Source organism: Artemia sp. Qi Xiang Cuo, chromosome 18 (assembly GCF_049724085.1).
Source record: "Artemia sp. Qi Xiang Cuo chromosome 18, ASM4972408v1, whole genome shotgun sequence".
NCBI lineage: Eukaryota > Metazoa > Arthropoda > Branchiopoda > Anostraca > Artemiidae > Artemia > Artemia sp. Qi Xiang Cuo.
Genome location: NC_142811.1, coordinates 12357924 through 12376370, shown reverse-complemented (window position 1 = coordinate 12376370; position 18447 = coordinate 12357924). Strand labels below are relative to the sequence as shown.

Below are 18447 nucleotides of genomic sequence, written 5' to 3'. Positions count from 1 at the left end.
TTATTAAAAAGAGCACTACCTTTGAATTTCTAATTGGATGAACATTTTTTGAAGTTTCTACGACAATGCTTTCTATAAAAATCTTATATGCCCCCAGGGGATAACGTACAACCGTTGCCTTGAGGGCTGTGGGGCAATGTCCTCCTCAGAAACGTAATTTCTATATGGAAATCAACTACGCTGAACAAAATGACTATCTCAAAATGATGATTGGATGCGTTTGGGGAAATGGTGGGCGTGGAAGGGGTGTTAGTTGCCTTCCAATCACTTTTGACTATTAAAAAGGGCACTAGCCACTCCAAATTTGAATCAAATGAGCCTTTTTCGCACTTTCTACAACATCTCCTTCAATACAAGGTGCCCTGGTCTAGAACAAGAGTAAATTAAGAGTAAGGATAATCAATACTATTAACAATAGGTGCCCTGGTCCCCCTTCATTCAGAAATAGGGAAGGAAGGCTCACTGAGCCTTCCTTTGATGCAGATCCCATTATTTTTTATTCTGAACTTTTTTGGTTTCCCTCCAAAATAAATATACTTTATTTGCTCACATACTATGAGCCAAGTTGCTCACAGTATGTAATTTGTGTTACATGAGATGAGCATATGGCTTAATCCATTTATGATTAAAATAATAAAGTAAATAAATAATAAAAATAATCTAAACTGACTTTTTATGCTCTTTTTAGTGATATAAATTAAATTTAAGCATTCCAAGCAAATTTAAAATTATTCTGTTTTTAAGGAATATTTCTTCTTTTACCTTGACAAAAAAAGAAGACAAATGCTTGGTCCCCAAGTTTTAGCTCCATAACATAATCCTCTTCTGTCATTCTGAATTGAAAAAAGACCCAATAAAGAAAAAGAGACATTAACCACTTAGGGGCATATGACGATTTTTATCTTCATTATTGTAGAAGATAGGACAATTCTGACTGCACCATTTGATTTCTTGTGCTGAGTTTACCCACAACACATACATAACTCATTTTTGACCCAAATGGCATATGTTGCACTTTTAATTACCACAGCTGTCATGCCCTTTGACAAAAGTGACAATGCTGCCATTATGGTAGGACAAAAAGTCTTCTGTAAGACATTTTATTATTTTCTTTAATCTTTATATAGAACCAGGTTAGTGCAAAGTGTTTTGTATGACATTTAAGTGCATCATCTATAATATATATATATATATATATATATATATATATATATATATATATATATATATATATATATATATATATATATATATATATATATATATATATATATATATTGAAATATATTGATTATGACAACATAATACAATACTGAGATAAAACAATAATATATAACCTAACCAAGAATCAAGCCAGATTCCATCAGAACAATATTTGGAATTTGGTAAAGAGTTATACCAACTGTTCATTGACTTTAAGCAAGCCTTTAACCTAATCTGGCAAGATGGTCTCTGGCATATCTTGGCTCACTACAGAATTCCCTCTGATATTATAAGGAGTATGTACAAAAAGACAAGTAGCATGGTGCAGACTAGTGAAGGACTCACTGAGGAGTTTCCTACTTCTACAAATGTTCTCCAAGGGTGACTCCTCTTACCCAATCTTTTCTGCCTATTCCTAAACAGTGTGCTGGTAGTTGTCCCTGATAACATGGGGAAAGTATTGGAAGGATACCTTTTTAATCTACTTGCATATGCTGATGACATTAATCATTTGAACAAAAAAAATAAAGGAAACCCAGGCCAGTGCAAACACTATTGCCAAAGCAGCTAGTTGCTCTGGACTGAAGATAAACGCCTGCAAGACCAAGGTGATGAGAATAACACAGCATGCAGAGACTAGCCCTCCCCCCCCCGCATGAAAGCCACTATTCAGGGTGAGAAAATCAAATGGGTGCACCAATTCGTTTGCCTTGGAAGTGTATTGACATCCACAAACAACTCTTCAAAAGACATCAAACAATGCCTGGCTCTTGCCTCTGCATGCTTCAAGTCACTGCACTCTATTTGGAAAAATAAATACCTCCCTTTAAAACTGAAGATCTGACTCTTCCCTGCCTTAGTGACTCTAGTTGCAACATATGGAGCAGACACATGGACTGTAAAAGCCAATGACAAGCACCAACTGGCAGCTTTTGAAACTAAATTGCTCTGAAAGCTCAGTGGTATCACTTACCTTGACTGAGTATCAAACAAACAACTGCTGTCCTAATTGGATTACCCTCAAGCCATCATGCAGACCATCAAGCTCCAACAGCTTCAATGGTTAGGAGACATTCAGCATATGTCTCCAGCCCAACTGCCTAAAATAGCCTTTGGGCAAAAATAAATGTCTCTTGCCCCAGGGGAAGACCTCCCAAGTGTTGGTGGGAAAATTTCTCTGACCACCCCACCCAGGAACAACTGAGGACTGCAACAAACAGGGAGGCATACCAAAAATATTGTTAAGGTGCCATTAGAGGAGAAGCCCCAAATTGACCAACCTGGCCGGATATGAGTTAAGCAAGTAAATGGTTATTTTATACAATATATAAGAAAAACCTAAAACATCTTCTGTATGTCTTTATTTATTTTTTGCTCTATAACAGGATGAGGTGTAAAATGTCATCTGTATGACTTTATTTATGTTTGCTCTATAACAGAATTAGGTAGTTTAGCTACTTTTTGCTATCTTGGAAAGGGGTTAATTTAGGGAAATGAAAATTTCAGGGATGGGTCTACAGACTAAAGTATGTACTGGGGAGGTATTTTGAAGTAACTATCTTTCTCCCTCTGGAGGGCCCTGACCTTTGATGACCTTTAAAAATCTTTGTGGTATGAAAGTAGAACCTTGTAAAATATATCTTCTGCTAAAATGAAGTACAAAAAAACTATTTTCAGTTTCACAACTTTGCTCAATCTCAATTTATGAGGTTTCAAAGATCCACAAATATATTTCCTAAATTTAGAAAAAAAACACTGATATGGCTTAAAATTCTACTCAAATAACAGGAATCGCATCTTCAGAACTGAAGCCAGAGAAAAGGAAAGTGGCAACTGAAAATTAATGCAATTTTTTTTTGTCAAAATTTCAACAGGCAGACTATAGACCTGTCAAGTATGCAAATTTCTAAGACTTAGAAATCAGAAGAGGGTTAATATGGAAGCTTGGAAATACCTTCCTGGAATATGTTTTTGGCCCTGGATTCATTACTGAAAGTTTCATTTTCCTAATATAACCACTTTTCAAGATGGCAAGAAGTAGCTAAACTAAAATTTTACCAAGACAATTTCTGTAGGCTAAATATTTACCAAATCATATTATTGAGTTACAAATAAAAAGAATATACCAATTGATGCCTTTTTTTATGCTCTTTACAAATATAATAATCATTTTTGTCAGAAATTAATTTTAGCCCCCAGCCCTAAATATACCAATTCAGGTTTTTTATTTGCACATTTGGGGAGTGGGGGGGAAAGATGAAACTGAACTCTCAGGAACCTCAGAAATAAAATGACCCCCACCCCACGCCTGTGCAAATATATACCCTGAAAGGGGTGGGGCTAAAATTCATTTCCAACAAAAATGATTATTATATTAATAAAGAGCATAAAAAAGGCATCAAGTGGTATATTCAATTTAGTTGTAGCTCATTAATATGATTTGATAAATATTTACCCAATTTCCTATAGCATCAAATAGCCTATAGATAGCCTACTTAGCCTACTACTTTTAATTGTTTTGCATGTTTCCTTTGGAGGTGGCCAACCAGTAGGTTAGATATTTAACCTACCCCAAATGGTAATAATGTTTTTTTGTGTGCATCTTTTTCTTTATAGTGTTTCTTCTAGGCGAACCACTCTCTTAGACTATTAGCCTTCCATATTCACCAATACACCCATGGACCTAGCTTTCACCAGAAAAATAACCAAACCTATATTGATCCTAAAAATCATCAATCTACCAAGACATGCCACAGAACCTTACTTTTGCCACTTTAGGAGGTTTAATGGGTTTCGGTGGGCTTGTTTCCATTTCTATTAGTATTTTTGCAGTATGAATCACTAATTTTTAGTCTGCTTCTTCTTAAAATATATTTTGAGTATTGAATTTGGCTTGGTGAAAACAAACGGTTTCATGTTGTTTTGAGTATGGTCATGATATCTTCACAGCAGTTTTCCATATATATCTCATGGTACGTTTCGGAATAGAAACCTGTTTCATTATCCACTCTGCGTGGTTTTCGTTTTCATTTATTTTTGCCTCCCAGAATTTAATATCTATAGGTTACTGTAACATTTGTACTGATATCGGGAAGAGGAGAATTTCTTATGATATGGTTTATTTATTTATTTAACAACAACAATTTAGATGGAAAAATCAATACGATTTTACCCAAAACAAAACGGTTGACATGGGCTGAATTAGGAAAAAAATTAAAATATTATTTAAAAATCACGTAAAAACTAAAAATGATTTAAATTCACTATCGTAGGCAGCGCAATAGCACTGCCTAAAAAAAGAGCAAAAACACTACTACTAGTAGTAGTAGTACTACTAGAAGTAGTAGTACTACTACTACTATGATGACGCGAGATGACGTTCTAATACCTAGTTCTCTTCATTCTATTGAAAACTCCATTTGGTTAACTTCAAAAACAGACCCACTTTTCTCTGTAGTATTCTTACGTTTGGACAACGCTTTCATGTATTTTAGTTAAACCATCTAATCAAACTCTCTATCTCCGTACTTGATTTGTAATGGTGAGTTTGATGTCACCATTCCATGGTTTTGTCATATTTTGTAACGATAATTTTTCTACAAATTTTATAGAAAAACTGTCACCTCTTTTTGCAGCTTTTTCCACTTCAGATGCTTTCCAGTCAATATGTCAACATTTATAGAGGGTTTTTCACCTATTTGTCAATAGTTGTGTCTTGTTGGCTCTTTTAAACAGCATGGGATGTAAAGTGGAATGATAGTAAAGCATCTTTTACGTTGGTTGATAAGTGGGCATAGTTTATTTAGACAGTCAAAGGTCTTTAATTCTCTTTCGGAGTCCAAGTGCTAAATTTAAAGTTCGATATGGATGACTTGCCAAATTTATTCCTGATCATTTTCTTCCAATGAATTTAGAACTTCAAGACAGTTAGCTCATTCAGTGACAAAATTAAGCTGTGTAGTTTCATCGAACGATTTTGATGAATCGTATATTGACTGACATAATGGTGTAGATAATTTCGGAGACCACACTGCCTTTCCATGACGATAAATAAAAGTTCAAATAGGGATAAAATCCTTTTAATAGACAGTGATGATGATAACAGTGATAGAAATTCACAAAAAATACCTTATATTTCTGTCACATATACAGTAACCGTCATCAGTAGTAAAACTAAAATAAAACGATTTAAAACAAAATTTTATATACGAAATTAAATTACGCTACATATTGTTTAAATCTCTAATTCTTTTTAAAGCAAAGGCGGAAGCTATTCCCTTTGACCTTCGTGGATTTGGTTCATTAGCGTTTAATGATATAACATCTGGACAAAAGTCAACTACATTGGGTGAATTGAACTTTACTCTGTCAGATTTTAATAAATTTTCATAGATGGAGTCCAGCCCATATTCACCTGTATCCCGATTCAAAGTAATATTCTTGAATAAGATTTTCTTTATTTCAAGAGTTTCACGAAAATTTTGCTTTAAACCCCGGTTCCTAGAAATCAAAAAGACTTTATCAAACAAATTAAAATGATCTGGAAAGCTAAAAATTTATTCCGAAACGGCTGAAGTAAAATGTTCAGACTTAGAATCTTGCTTTAAAGCCGACGAAAGAGAATCTCTATGCTGTAATAATCTCATTTCCAAATTCTGGTTACTACGTCCCACATATGAGCTTCCACAAGTACATGGGATCTGATAAACCCCACTTTGTTGCCCCAATGAAGTAAGATCCTTCCCAGAATTTAGAAAACTACCCAAAGTATTATTAATCTTTAAAGCTACCCTTAGACCATTGCTTTGTAAAATTCTTTTAAGTTTTTCACTTAGCCCTGGTACATATGGTAAGGAACAAAAAACGTCCTTCTCCCGAGTTGTCTCCAAGACTTCCTTAGAAATCTCTAGAAATCTTTTTCTTCTTTTTGAAACAGTCTGGTTAATTAACCATTCTGGATAGAAGTTGCTTATTAGTATTTTCCTTAGAAAAGACAACTCATCCTCAACAAATTTTGGAGAGCAAATACTAAAAATCCGATCAGTTAAAAAAATGATCAAACCAATTTTTACTTGGCAAGCGTGACCGGAGCTATAAGACAAAAATCTATTGTTATTTGTCGGTTTTCTGTAAATTTTAAAATCCAGACTATTTTGACTTTTCAAAAGAAGAACATCAAGGAAAGGAAGTTTCCCATTCTCTTCCAATTCAACGGTAAACTTTAAATCCCCTCCCAAACAATTAAGATGTTCCAAAAATCCTTTTAATTGCTCCCCCCCATAATCCCATGCTGAAATAATGTCATCCATATACCGGCCCCAGAAAATATGTTTTAAAAAATATGAATCTAACGCAATTATTTCAATATTCTCCACAAAAATATTAGCTAATAAAGGAGATAAGGGGACCCACATAGGTAAACCATTTATTTGTTCGAAAAACTCCCTTCTGAATTGAAAAAAAATAAGAGAACTTATTGCACGACCGTACTAAATACATAATTACAGAAACATCTAAATCGCTTTTTCCGCAAATAAAATCCAAATTTCGGAACAACTTTCCTTCTAGAAGAGTTTCGGCTGCTTCTACATCAATATTTGTGCACATTGATACAATGTCGAAGCTTGAAAGCAAAGAACTTGAAGAAATTTCTACTTTTTTCAGTTTTTTAACCTAATTCGAAGAATTCTTAATGTACAAAATCTGTGTAGACAAAAGTGGTTTACATATTGACACTAACCATTTTCTCAAAACACTTGTTGGTGACCTTGTATTTGACACAATTGGTCGTAATGGTAGGTTAGGCTTATGAATTTTGGGAAGTCCATATAATTTAGGGCACAAGGAACTGCGTGGCAGGCATTTGTAATAAAGTTGAGGTGTAATTTTCCCTTCATCACTTAAGCACTTTAGTTCGTTCTTAAACTTATTTGTATAAGAGTCTATTGGATTACACGATAGCTTCTTGTATGTTTTTTCATCATTTAGTAAACTTCTTAATTTTGATTCGTAGTCCTCGGTATTCATGACAATCAAAGTGTCACTCTTATCTGCTTTTGCAATGGTAATTGAACCATCCTTTTTCAAGTTTTTAAGAATTCTTATGTCTTTGATGGTCGTACTAGGAAATTCCGGTTTCAATACAAAATTAGACAGTTTTTTTACGGTAGAAGTTCTTACTAAGCTAACATCTTTTGTTAGGTTTGCGTTTTTATGCAAATATGTTTCTGTTGAAGAGATATTATCTTCCACGGGGACTTTATCTGGTTTAAAACAAAATTTCGGACCCTTTTCAACCACTGATTGTTCTTGTATCGTTAAAATTCTTGCTTAAAAATTAACCAAACCTGGTCCAAGAATTGACGAAGGTATTACCGCAATATTTTTTGATTATTTTGAAAGCCTTTTTAGCAATCTTTCTCTGGAAAGGCGAAAGTCATGATTGAAGTGATTTTTTCCTGTTTGTTGAATAAAACAAAAGTCACTTACACTAACTTTTTTTGATATAAGATTTTCCAGGGAGAGTTGATCTCTCACTATTAAAGCTCTTTTTCGACTTTTATCATTAATAATGTGATTTGAAGTCTTGAAATGTAAGCTTCGTTCAAACTTTTCTTCCTTGAAAGTGCCCAAATGTAAATTGAATTTGCATAAAAACGGGCAGTGTGGTCTCAGAAATTATCTACACCATTATGTCAGTCAATATACGATTAATCAAAATCGTTCGATGAAACTACACAGCTTAATTTTGTCACTGAATGAGCTAACTGTCTTGAAGTTCTAAATTCATTGGAAGAAAATGATCAGGAATAAATTTGGCAAGTCATCCATATCGAACTTTAAATTCAGCATTTGGACTCCGAAAGAGAATCAAAGACCTTTGACTGTCTAAATAAACTATGCCCACTTATCAACCAACGTAAAAGATGCTTTACTATCATTCCAGATGTTAGCTTAGTAAGAGCTTCTACCGTAAAAACCCTGTCTAATTTTGTATTGAAACCGGAATTTCCTAGTACGACCATCAAAGACATAAGAATTCTTAAAAACTTGAAAAAGGATGGTTCAATTACCATTACAAAAGCAGATAAGAGTCACACTTTAGTTGTGATGAATACTGAGGACTACGAATCAAAATTAAAGAGTTTACTAAATGATGAAAAAACATACAAGAAGCTATCGTATAATCCAATAGACTCTTTTACAAATAAGTTTAAGAACGAATTGAAGTGCTTAAAGGATGAAGGAAAAATTACACCTCAACTCTATTACAAATGCCTGCCACGCAGTTCCTTGTGCCCTAAATTATATGGTCTTCCCAAAATTCATAAGCCTAACCTACCATTACGACCAATTGTGTCAAATACAAGGTCACCAACAAGTGTTTTGAGCAAATGGTTAGTGTCAATCTGTAAACCACTTTTGTCTACACAAAGTTCGTATATTAAGAATTCTTCAAATTTGGTTGAAAAACTGAAAAAAGTAGAAATTTCTTCGAATTCTTTGCTTTCAAGCCTCGACATTGTATCAATGTACAAAATATTGATGTGGAAGCAGCCGAAACTCTTCTAGATGGAAAGCTGTTAAGAAATTTGGATTTGATTAGTGGCAAAACAGATTGGGAAGTTTCTGTAATTATGTATTTAGTAAGGTTGTGCAATAAGTTCTCTTATTTTTTTCAATTTAGAGGGGAGTATTTCGAACAAATAAATGGTTTACCTTTGGGGGCCCCTTTATCTCCTTTGATAGATCCGTTTTGTTTCTGTTTCCATTTTTTTTTTTCGCTGTGCTAGGACACGGTACTTGACTTGATTACAGTGAAGTAAGCTATAGTTCACGACTAGTTACTTGGACCTCTTATATTCCTTTCAAAACGTTTGGATAAAATGGTGACAAAACTTTAACTAAACATTGGATGCAGTCAACTATAGTTCAGTTAAAGATCTAAGCAATTAAAATAAACATCAACAGATTTCATGAATAGCATTACCTTTTAAGCGAAAAAAAAGAATGATAATCATTATCTAACTTATTATTTACAGTTTGATTTACTAACTTTATTTTAAATACAATTGAAAAATTGAAAAATTATCGATCGAAAGATAACTGGTAATTATGTGTAAATGACGTAAGAATGGTCAGAACAGTAAAAGGGGAAGAACAGCAAATTTTTTGACTTGCACACGCTTTTAACAACTTGCACTCTTTTTTGGCCTTGATTTCTACTCTTTTATGACGTTTGCAGTCGGCAACACTGCTCTAAACGGCAAAAGGTTTTAAATAAAAATTTGCACTTTTGTTAAACTTTGGTATGTTATGATAATCATAGGTTTTAATATCTGCCAGCTGTTGAATAATGAGAAAGTAATCTCATAAATGGTTCTGAAAGATGTCCATGACCTCAGGTGTTTTTTTTGTAGTTTCGTGTATTCTGTTTAGGCCTAGCCTATTAAAAATGTTTAGGCCTACTGTGTAACATGTGTAGAATTCTAGCTGATAAGGCTATTTGCCATCTTGTAAAGTAGGTGTGATAAGAGAAAAATAATCACAAAATTCAGTGCTATTTCTGTTTACAGCATTAAAAAAACCCACAGTTAAATTAAAACAGTAGGAAAATGTTTATTTTTGAGTGGCTTAATAAATAGGGTAAAAAACCAGTATCCAATTGAGTAAAATTAAGTAAAAGTAAAACCCTCACATTTTGTTACCAAAGAGTAATTAAAAAGAATTATAAATACCAGAGAAAAGCTAATAATCTAAGCTGTATATTAATATATTTTTTATTAAAATTATTTAAGATCAAATACTTAAAATTATTAGTTTATTGACTTACCTACAAGGATCTCTTTTTAGAAATACCAATTATCCTATTTTGCTGTATATACCCAGGAGGATTTGTATTTGATGTAGGTAAAATTCTACTTTAGTTACTTTTGGCTATCTTGGAAAGGAGTTGGGTTAGGAAAATGAAACTTTCAGGGATGGATGTACATGCTAAGGTTTGTCCCGGGAAGGTACTTTGAAGTACCTACCTCCACTCATCCCCCCTCTATATAATGGTAAATTACTGCACATTACTAGTTGTTTTTAACTCATATTTCATCCTATATTACTATCATAAATATAAATCACTGCTTACCTTACACAACTTCTGCTTTTAACCTTGTTCATTAAAATATATTCCAAAATCCTATTTAAATCCTAAGCCATTTAATTTTTCAACCCATACTGACTTCCTTTATGGTATATGAAACCTGGTTAGTTGTGATGTCACACTTGCCTTATCAGACACCCTTACCCTTAAGGGTAGCAGGCACATGCCAAACAACTCTGTTGATTAGACCATTTAAACTGTATTAATTAGGGAAAGGATTTCACAAGAGAGATCAGTAAAAATAACCTAATCCTTTTTAGAGGACAAATTATGTCATAGGAAGATGTTTAGGAGGCATTAATAGATAGAGTGCTAAAAACATCAGAATCGACTTAAGAGGACACGTTATATCACGGAAAGAGGTTTTTAAAATCCCCCTTCACCCCAAACTCAAAATATACAAAATTTTACTTTAGAATCTTTTATATATATATAAAGCACTAATAGATAGAGAACTAAAATTTTCAGAATGGACTTCAGAGGACACGTTATATCAGGGGAAGAGGGTTTTAAAATCCCCCTTCCACCCTAACTCAAAATTTTCCAAAATTATAGTTTATAAGCTTTTTAAATATTTCTAAAGCACTAATAGATAGAGTTCTAAAAACATCAGAATCGACTTCAGAGGACACGTTATATCACGGGAAGTGGTTTTTAAAATCCCCCTTCCTCCCAAACTCAAAATTTTCCAAAATTATAATTTAGAAGCTTTTTAAATATTTATAAAGCGCTAAGACATAGAGTGCTAAAAACATCAGACTCGACTTCAGAGGACAAGTTATCTCACGGGAAGAGGTTTTTAAAATCCCCCTTCCCCCCAAACTCAAAAATTTCCAAAATTTTAATTTAGAAGGTTTTTTAAATATTTCTAAAGCTCTAAGAGATCGAGAGCTAAAACTTTCAGAATAGACTTCAGAGGACACGTTATATCACGGGAAGAGGTTTTTAATATCCCCCTTCCACCCAAACTCAAAATTTTCAAATATTCTACTTTATAAGCTTTTTTAAATATTTCTAAAGCGCTAAGACATAGAGTACTAAAAACATCAGAATCGACTTCAGAGGACACGTTATATCACGGGAAGAGGTTTTTAAAACCCCCTTCTTCCCAAACTCAAAATTTTCTAAAATTCTACTTTAGGAGCTTTTTAAATATTTCTAAAGCGCTAAAACATAGAGTGCTACGGGAAGAGGTTTTGAAAATCCTCCTTCAAGGAGGATTTACAAAGCACTCTACGGGAAGAGGTTTTGAAAATCCCCCGTCCCCCCAAACTCAAAAATTTCCATAATTCTACTTTAGAAGGTTTTTTAAATATTTCTAAAGCGCTAAGACATAGAGCGCTAGAAATATCGGAATCGACTTCAGAGGAAAAATTATGTTATGGGATGATGTTTTTGAAATCCCCCTTCCCCCAAACACAAAATTTTGCAAAACTTTACTTTCAAAGCTTTTTTAAATATTTATAAAGCGCTAAGACACAGAGTGCTAAAAACATCAGAATCGACTTCAGATGACACTTTATCTCACGGGGAGTTGTTTTGAAAATCCCCCTTCCTCCCAAACTCAAAATTTTCAAAAATTCTACTTTAGAAGCTTTTTAAATATTTCTAAAGCGCTAAGACATAGAGTGCTAAAAACATCAGAATCGACTTCAGAGGACACGTTATATCCCGGGAAGAGGATTTTAAAATCCCCCGTCCACCCAAACACAAAATTTTATAAATTTCTGATTTTTGATCTTTTTAATTAGTTATAAATCAATAAGACAGATATTTCTAAACCCATGAGACTCGACTTAAGATGACAAGTTATATCATGTGAAGAGTTTTTGAGAATCCCCCGTCCCCCAGCACTCAAAATTGTCCACCATGTTACTGGCTATGCTTTTTTAAATAGTTAGAATTAACTCAGATTTATTTACATCAACTAATAAGACTTGTGTGCTGAGGACACATTGTGTTACGGGAAGATGTTTTTGGAATCTCCCTTCCCCCCTAACTCAAAATTTTCCAAAATTCTACTTTAGAAGCTTTATAAATATTTCTAAAGCTTTAATAGATTGAGTGCTAAAAACATCAGAGTCTACTTCAGAGGACACGTTATGTTACGGTAAGATTTTTTTTAAATCCCCCTCCCCCCCAACACAAAAATTTCAAAAAATTTAATTTAGAAGCTTTTTTAAATATTTATAAATCTCTAAGACATAGAGTGCTAAAAACATCAGAATAGAATTCAGAGGAAACGTTATATCAAGGTAAGTGGTTTTGAAAATCCGCCTTCCACCCAAACTAAAAATTTTCCAAAATTATAATTTATAAGCTTTTTAAATATTTCTAAAGCCCTAAGTCATAGAGTGATAAAAACATCAGAATCGACTTCAGAGGACACTTTATATCACGGGAAGCTGATTTTTAAATCCCCCTTCCCCCCACTCTCACAAATTTCTAAAATTCTTCTTTAGTAGATTTTTAATTATTTCTAAAGGACTAAGACATTGAGTGCTAAAAACATGAGAATCGACTTCAGAGGACAAATTATGTTACGGGAAGATGTTTTTGAAATCCCCCTTCCCCCAAACTCAAAATTTTCCAAAATTCTACTTTAGAAGCTTTCTAAATATTTCTAAAGCATTAATAGATTGAGTGCTAAAAACAACAGAATCCACTTCAGAGGACACATTATATCACGGGAAGATGTTTTGAAAATCCCCCTTCCCCCCTAACTCAAAATTTTCAAAAAATCTACTTTAGAAGCTTTTAAAATATTTATAAAGCACTAACATATAGAGTGCTAAAAACCTCATAATCTAATTCAGAGGACACGTTATCTCACGGGAAGAGGTTTTTAAAATCCCCCTTCCCCCCAAACTCAAAATTTTCAAAAATTATATTTTATAAGCTTTTTAAATATTTATAAAGCACTAATAGATAGAGTGCTAAAAACATCAGAATCGACTTCAGAGGATACGTTATATCACGGGAAGAGTTTTTTAAAATCCCCCTTCCCCCCAAACTCAAAATTTCATAAAATTTTACTTTAGAAGCTTTTTTAAATATTTGTAAAGCGCTAAGACATAGAGCACTACAAACATCAGAATCAACTTTAGAGGACAATTTACGTTACGGGAAGATGTTTTTTATGTCATGGTAAGATGTTTTTGAAATACCCATTACACATTGAAATTTTGACAAAGCAACATTTTACCTTAATTTTCAGTTATCAGTTTCTTTTTCTCTGGCTATAGTTCTGAAAATGCAATTTCAGTTATTTGAGTAGAATTTTAAGACATATCAATGTTTTATTTCCAAAATTTAGGAAATGTATTTGCATATATTTAAAACCTTATAAGTTGGGATTGAGAAAAATTTTGAAGCTGAAAACAATTTTGTTGTACTTCATTTAAACAGAAGATCTATTTTGCAAGGTTCAGTTGCTATAACTCACAAATTTTTAAAGGTTACTCAAAGTTTTAGAAATCTCCCTTACCATTCATCCCATTCCCACTACATACTCTAAAATCTGGTTGATAAATTGAAATTTTAAAAGCCTTATTTTCCACGGGGGTATTTTTTGGGGGGGAGGGGGGATTTTCCGTGAGGGTATTTCTCGTGGGGAGGGGGGTATTTTCTGCGGGGAGGTATTTTCCGGGGGGGATTTTCCGGCGGGTATTCGCCAAGAACCACAAATTTGATGGTATGAGTTTTATTAAAATCTTTTACTTTTAGGGGTTGTTTCCCCTTTTACGAAACTCAGACAAATTTGTTAGACATGCAATTTACCAACCAGATTTTAGAGTATGTTTCTGCTGCAAAATATTTCAACAAACTTGTCAGTTTAGATTAGTAGAAGCAAGGACACCACGAGCATTTTGCTTACACCTGGGGGGGGCCGGCCGCCCCCCCCCCGATCAAATCTCCTTTCAACTAACCTTTACACCCTCGAAAGAAAATTTTTATATAAGTTCCAACATTTTTTACATATTTTAAATCGCGGATGTAAAAAAGAAAAGCAAAATTTTTCAACATTATAGGATTAAGCTATTTGAATATGTTTTATGTTGTTACACAACTCAAAATGTTAAGGGGTTTCCAAAAAAAATAATAAAACGAATATAGATTATTCGGTACTTGTGCATTATAAATAGCCCACCACTATAGACTGTACGAGGAAACCAGACAAACGGGTATTTGTTAGACAAATGGATCGCAAAGCGTGATTTCTTATTGCGTTTACAATATTTAAACTGTGGTTTTTTTGGATTTAGGGAGGGAAAAAGGTACCTGGGTTAGGTTACGTATTTAATATATGCTCTGAGTTTCGCCCCACCCCCGACTGTGCACATAACAATACAAAATATGTTTATAAAATTTTATATTTTAATAATATTTTATTTTATTTAATTAACATTAACAAAAATTAACTTATTTAGTTTACAGTTGTGGATTATTTATAATGCACAAGTACCGAATAATCTATAGTCAAATAATTACTTCTGCCCCCTCTCTCCCTCTCCCTATTTACACTTTAATAACGTCTCGTAGCTTCAAGAATGAAGATTGCTACACTAAACTATTTGGACAAAAACATTTGAATTGCTTTAAGAACAAATGGGTTTAGATACTGTAAATTGCAAAATTTCCTGTTACAACGTTTTAAACATTAATTAGTAAATAATACCCATAAAAAACAAATTAGTTGGGGTTATAAAGCTCCGATATATATTTCATGAAATGGTGCATTCTCGAGGAGATTGAATATTTTTTTTGAAATAGTGCTCTGCCAGATATCCTTCCATATGTTCTTCTTTTCTGCCATATTTGGGTATATTGTCTTGAACGTCATGCCAGTGTCTTTTGATGTTTTGTGTGTGAGCATCTGTTGCAGGGTCACCAAAATTTATACTGTGGTTGATATGTAAATGCTGATAGCCCTGGCTAGCCAGGCAATCGTAGGCCCTCCAACAGTTGCTGATAATTGTTGTCCCTGGCAGGATTTGGTTTTGGATAATTCCCAACAACGTGGCACTACTTTTATCCGGCACAGAAACCATAAATGAATTACCAGTTCCTTACTCTATTCCACCAAATACCCATTTACCCTTGACAATCCGACCACTATTATATTTACGCTTCCCAAAATGGGCTTCATCTATCTCAACAATGACTCCTTCTCCTCCCAAAGGAGCGAAGTTTGAATGACATATGTACATACAAACCTCTCTGCAGAACGGGCTCCAATCCACAAAGGTTTGTTTACAACAAGTAACATTGTTGATCATGAAATCCTCCCTTGGAGGTGGTATTTGAAGCCAAATCCTCAAAAAACGGAAATTTTCTAGCTCAGAAAGGTATGAACGAGCCATCCATGTTTTGTCATAGATCGATTTTGAAAAATTACACTTTACCTGAGAATATTCACGGCCACCTCGGATAGGTATAAGCCTAGACTTCTGGCAACGGAATGATTTTCTATATTTTACGCAAATCGGGCCACAAATATCACAATTCCTGCTTCTCAATAACATGCCATGGTTATAATACAACTCTAAGACTGCCTCAACAGTAGAAAATTGAACGATACCACCACAGAAATTTATTTCACAAAAATTGCAAGACATATCTCAATAATTGTCATTTAAAGACTGAAGCTGTAACTCGTAATATCTATTGCGGCTTTAAGTAATTGTTTCATTGTTAAACGGCGGGAATAGTCGAACAAAGATAACAGTGAATTGGGTTATGAATATATTGGAAAGATAGGTCAACTTAGTATGGGTTTTTCCTGCATTTGAAATAGTCGCTTCTTAACAGATGTAAATATCCTCGTCGATTCTGATGTTTTTAGCACTCTATCTATTAGTGCTTTAGAAATATTTAAAAAGCTTCTAAATTAGATTTTTGGAAAATTTTGAGTTTGGGAGGACGGGGGATTTTAAAAACCTCTTCCTATGATATAAGCTATCCTCTGTAGTTGAGTCTGAGGGGTTTATCACTAAAGATCTAAATGCTTTATAAATTTTTATAAAGCTTAGAAAGGATATTTTTTTAAATTATTTAGATTGGGGGTAATGGGGAAGGTTATTGCGGAATTTCTATTACTGGGAGCCGATGGAGTCATAAAACAACTTCACTTAACATAATGTGTACTCTGTATTCACTTATGACATGTTTAGTGCTCTATCTATTAGTGCTTTATAAATATTTAAAAAAGCTTCTAAAGTAAAATTTTGGAAATTTTTGAGTTAGGGGGGAAGGGGGATTTTAAAACCCTCTTCCCGTGATATAACGTGTCCTCTGAAGTCGATTCTCATGTTTTTAGCACTCAATGTCTTAGAGCTTTATAAATATTAAAAAACATCCTAAAGCATAATTTTAGAAAATTTTTAGTTAACCAGTGGCTAACGCAGCATTTCAGTGACTCATTTCACTCGTGGAAGCTGAGATTCTGGCTGTTTCAGGGCAGCGTTTGGTATGTTCTGAGTTAGTCCTAGGAATATCCAAAGTTAACTGCAGAATTAGAGACGTTTCCTACTGCCTTTGAAAATAATTGCCTTCACCAGATCCTAAGCATGCGCTAGAAAGACTATGTCGGCAACGACAAAATCCGTGCCCAAACAAGGCAACAAAACACTGCCTTAGTTGTGAAAAAACGAACATGATTAGACCCTCCACATTTTAGACTATAGACTTCTCAAATCTACTCCTTCAGCGGTAAGCGGGAGGCACAAGTCATCGAGAAGGACCAAAGAATGCGCTTCGTAAGACGTGCGAACGTGACAGAAGAGCCCTCCAGACGAGTCTCAGTCCTGGGCTGGAGGAAATATACGCAGTGGCTCACCTGTGAGACGATTGGAGGCTAGTCACCGACAACCTGCGGGCTTCTGGAGGAACTGAGGTCTTAGGTCGAAGCGTTATCTTCAACTTTTAGTACCAAAATTTATGAAAACTTGGTTGTTCAAAGCGTGACATTGGAAAAAATTTATGCCAGGAGCTCCAATTTTGTTAGATTAAGATCCGTACGGTCGAATCATATCAACTACATTTTTTCTTGGTTCTTCCATATTTTTGCACTCATATGGACCATTTACTGTAAAACTTGTAAATGGGTCTGTTTAAATGAAGTACAACAAAATTGTTTTCAGCTTCAAAATTTTTCTCAATCCCAACTTATAAGGTTTTAAATATATGCAAATACATTTCCTAAATTTTGGAAATAAAACATTGATATGGCTTAAAATTCTACTCAAATAACTGAAATTGCATTTTCAGAACTATAGCCAGAGAAAAAGAAACTGATAACTGAAAATTAAGGTAAAATGTTGTTTTGTCAAAATTTCAATGGGTAATGGGTATTTCAAAAACATCTTCAAATGACATAAAAAACATCTTCCCTTAACATAAATTGTCCTCTAAAGTTGATTCTGTTGTTTGTAGCGCTCTATGTCTTAGCGCTTTAGAAATATTTAAAAAGCTCCTAAAGTAAAATTTTAGGAAATTTTGAGTTTGGGGAGAAGGGGGATTTTAAAAACCTCTTCCCGTGATATAACGTGTCATCTGAAGTCGAGTCTGATGTTTTTAGCACTCTATCTATTAGTGATTTAGAAATATTTAAAAAGCTTATAAAATATAATTTTTGAAAATTTTGAGTTTGGGCGGACGGGGGATTTTAAAAACCTCTTCCCGTGATATAACGTGTCCTCTGAATTAGATTCTGATTTTTTTAGCCCTCTCTGTCTTATAGCTTTAGAATTATTCAAAAATCTTCTAAATTATATTTTTGGAAAATTTTGAGTTTGGGGGGACGGGGGATTTTCAAAACATCTTCCTGTGAGATAAGGTGTCCTCTGAAGTTGATTCTGATGTTTTTAGCACTCTATCTATTAAAGCTTTAGAAATATTTAGAAAGCTTCTAAAGTAGAATTTTGGAAAATTTTGAGTTTGGGGGGAAGGGGGATTCCAAAAACATCTTCCCGTAAAATAAATTGTCCTCTGAAGTCGATTCTGATGTTTTTAGCACTCAATGTCTTAGAGATTTAGAAATATTTAAAAAGCTACTAAAGCAGAATTTTATAAACTTTTGAGATTTTGGT

The 18447-nt window shown here is 33.8% G+C and overlaps 2 protein-coding genes across 4 annotated transcripts in view; one reads left to right on the top strand and one right to left on the bottom strand.

Annotated features, from left to right (window-relative positions):
- The window catches only part of crn (pre-mRNA splicing factor crn), a 61035-nt gene extending 56939 nt beyond the window's left edge, over positions 1 to 4096 (bottom strand). The window contains exon 1 of the mRNA XM_089104413.1: positions 3968 to 4096. Coding sequence (XP_088960539.1) covers positions 3968 to 4015 — 48 coding nt within the window. The 5' untranslated portion in view covers positions 4016 to 4096. The remainder of the gene's footprint in view (positions 1 to 3967) is intronic.
- A 5371-nt stretch (positions 4097 to 9467) lies between these two features.
- LOC148941210 (uncharacterized) overlaps positions 9468 to 18447 on the top strand; it is a 29061-nt gene continuing 20081 nt past the window's right edge. Inside the window, exon 1 of one of the 3 annotated variants that reach the window (XM_089103828.1) lies at positions 9468 to 9512. The gene's annotated coding sequence lies outside the window, so the exon portion shown is untranslated. Of the gene's footprint in view, positions 9513 to 9589; positions 9609 to 18447 lie in introns of those variants that run through there. The other 2 variants (XM_089103826.1, XM_089103827.1) reach the window with 2 other exon arrangements.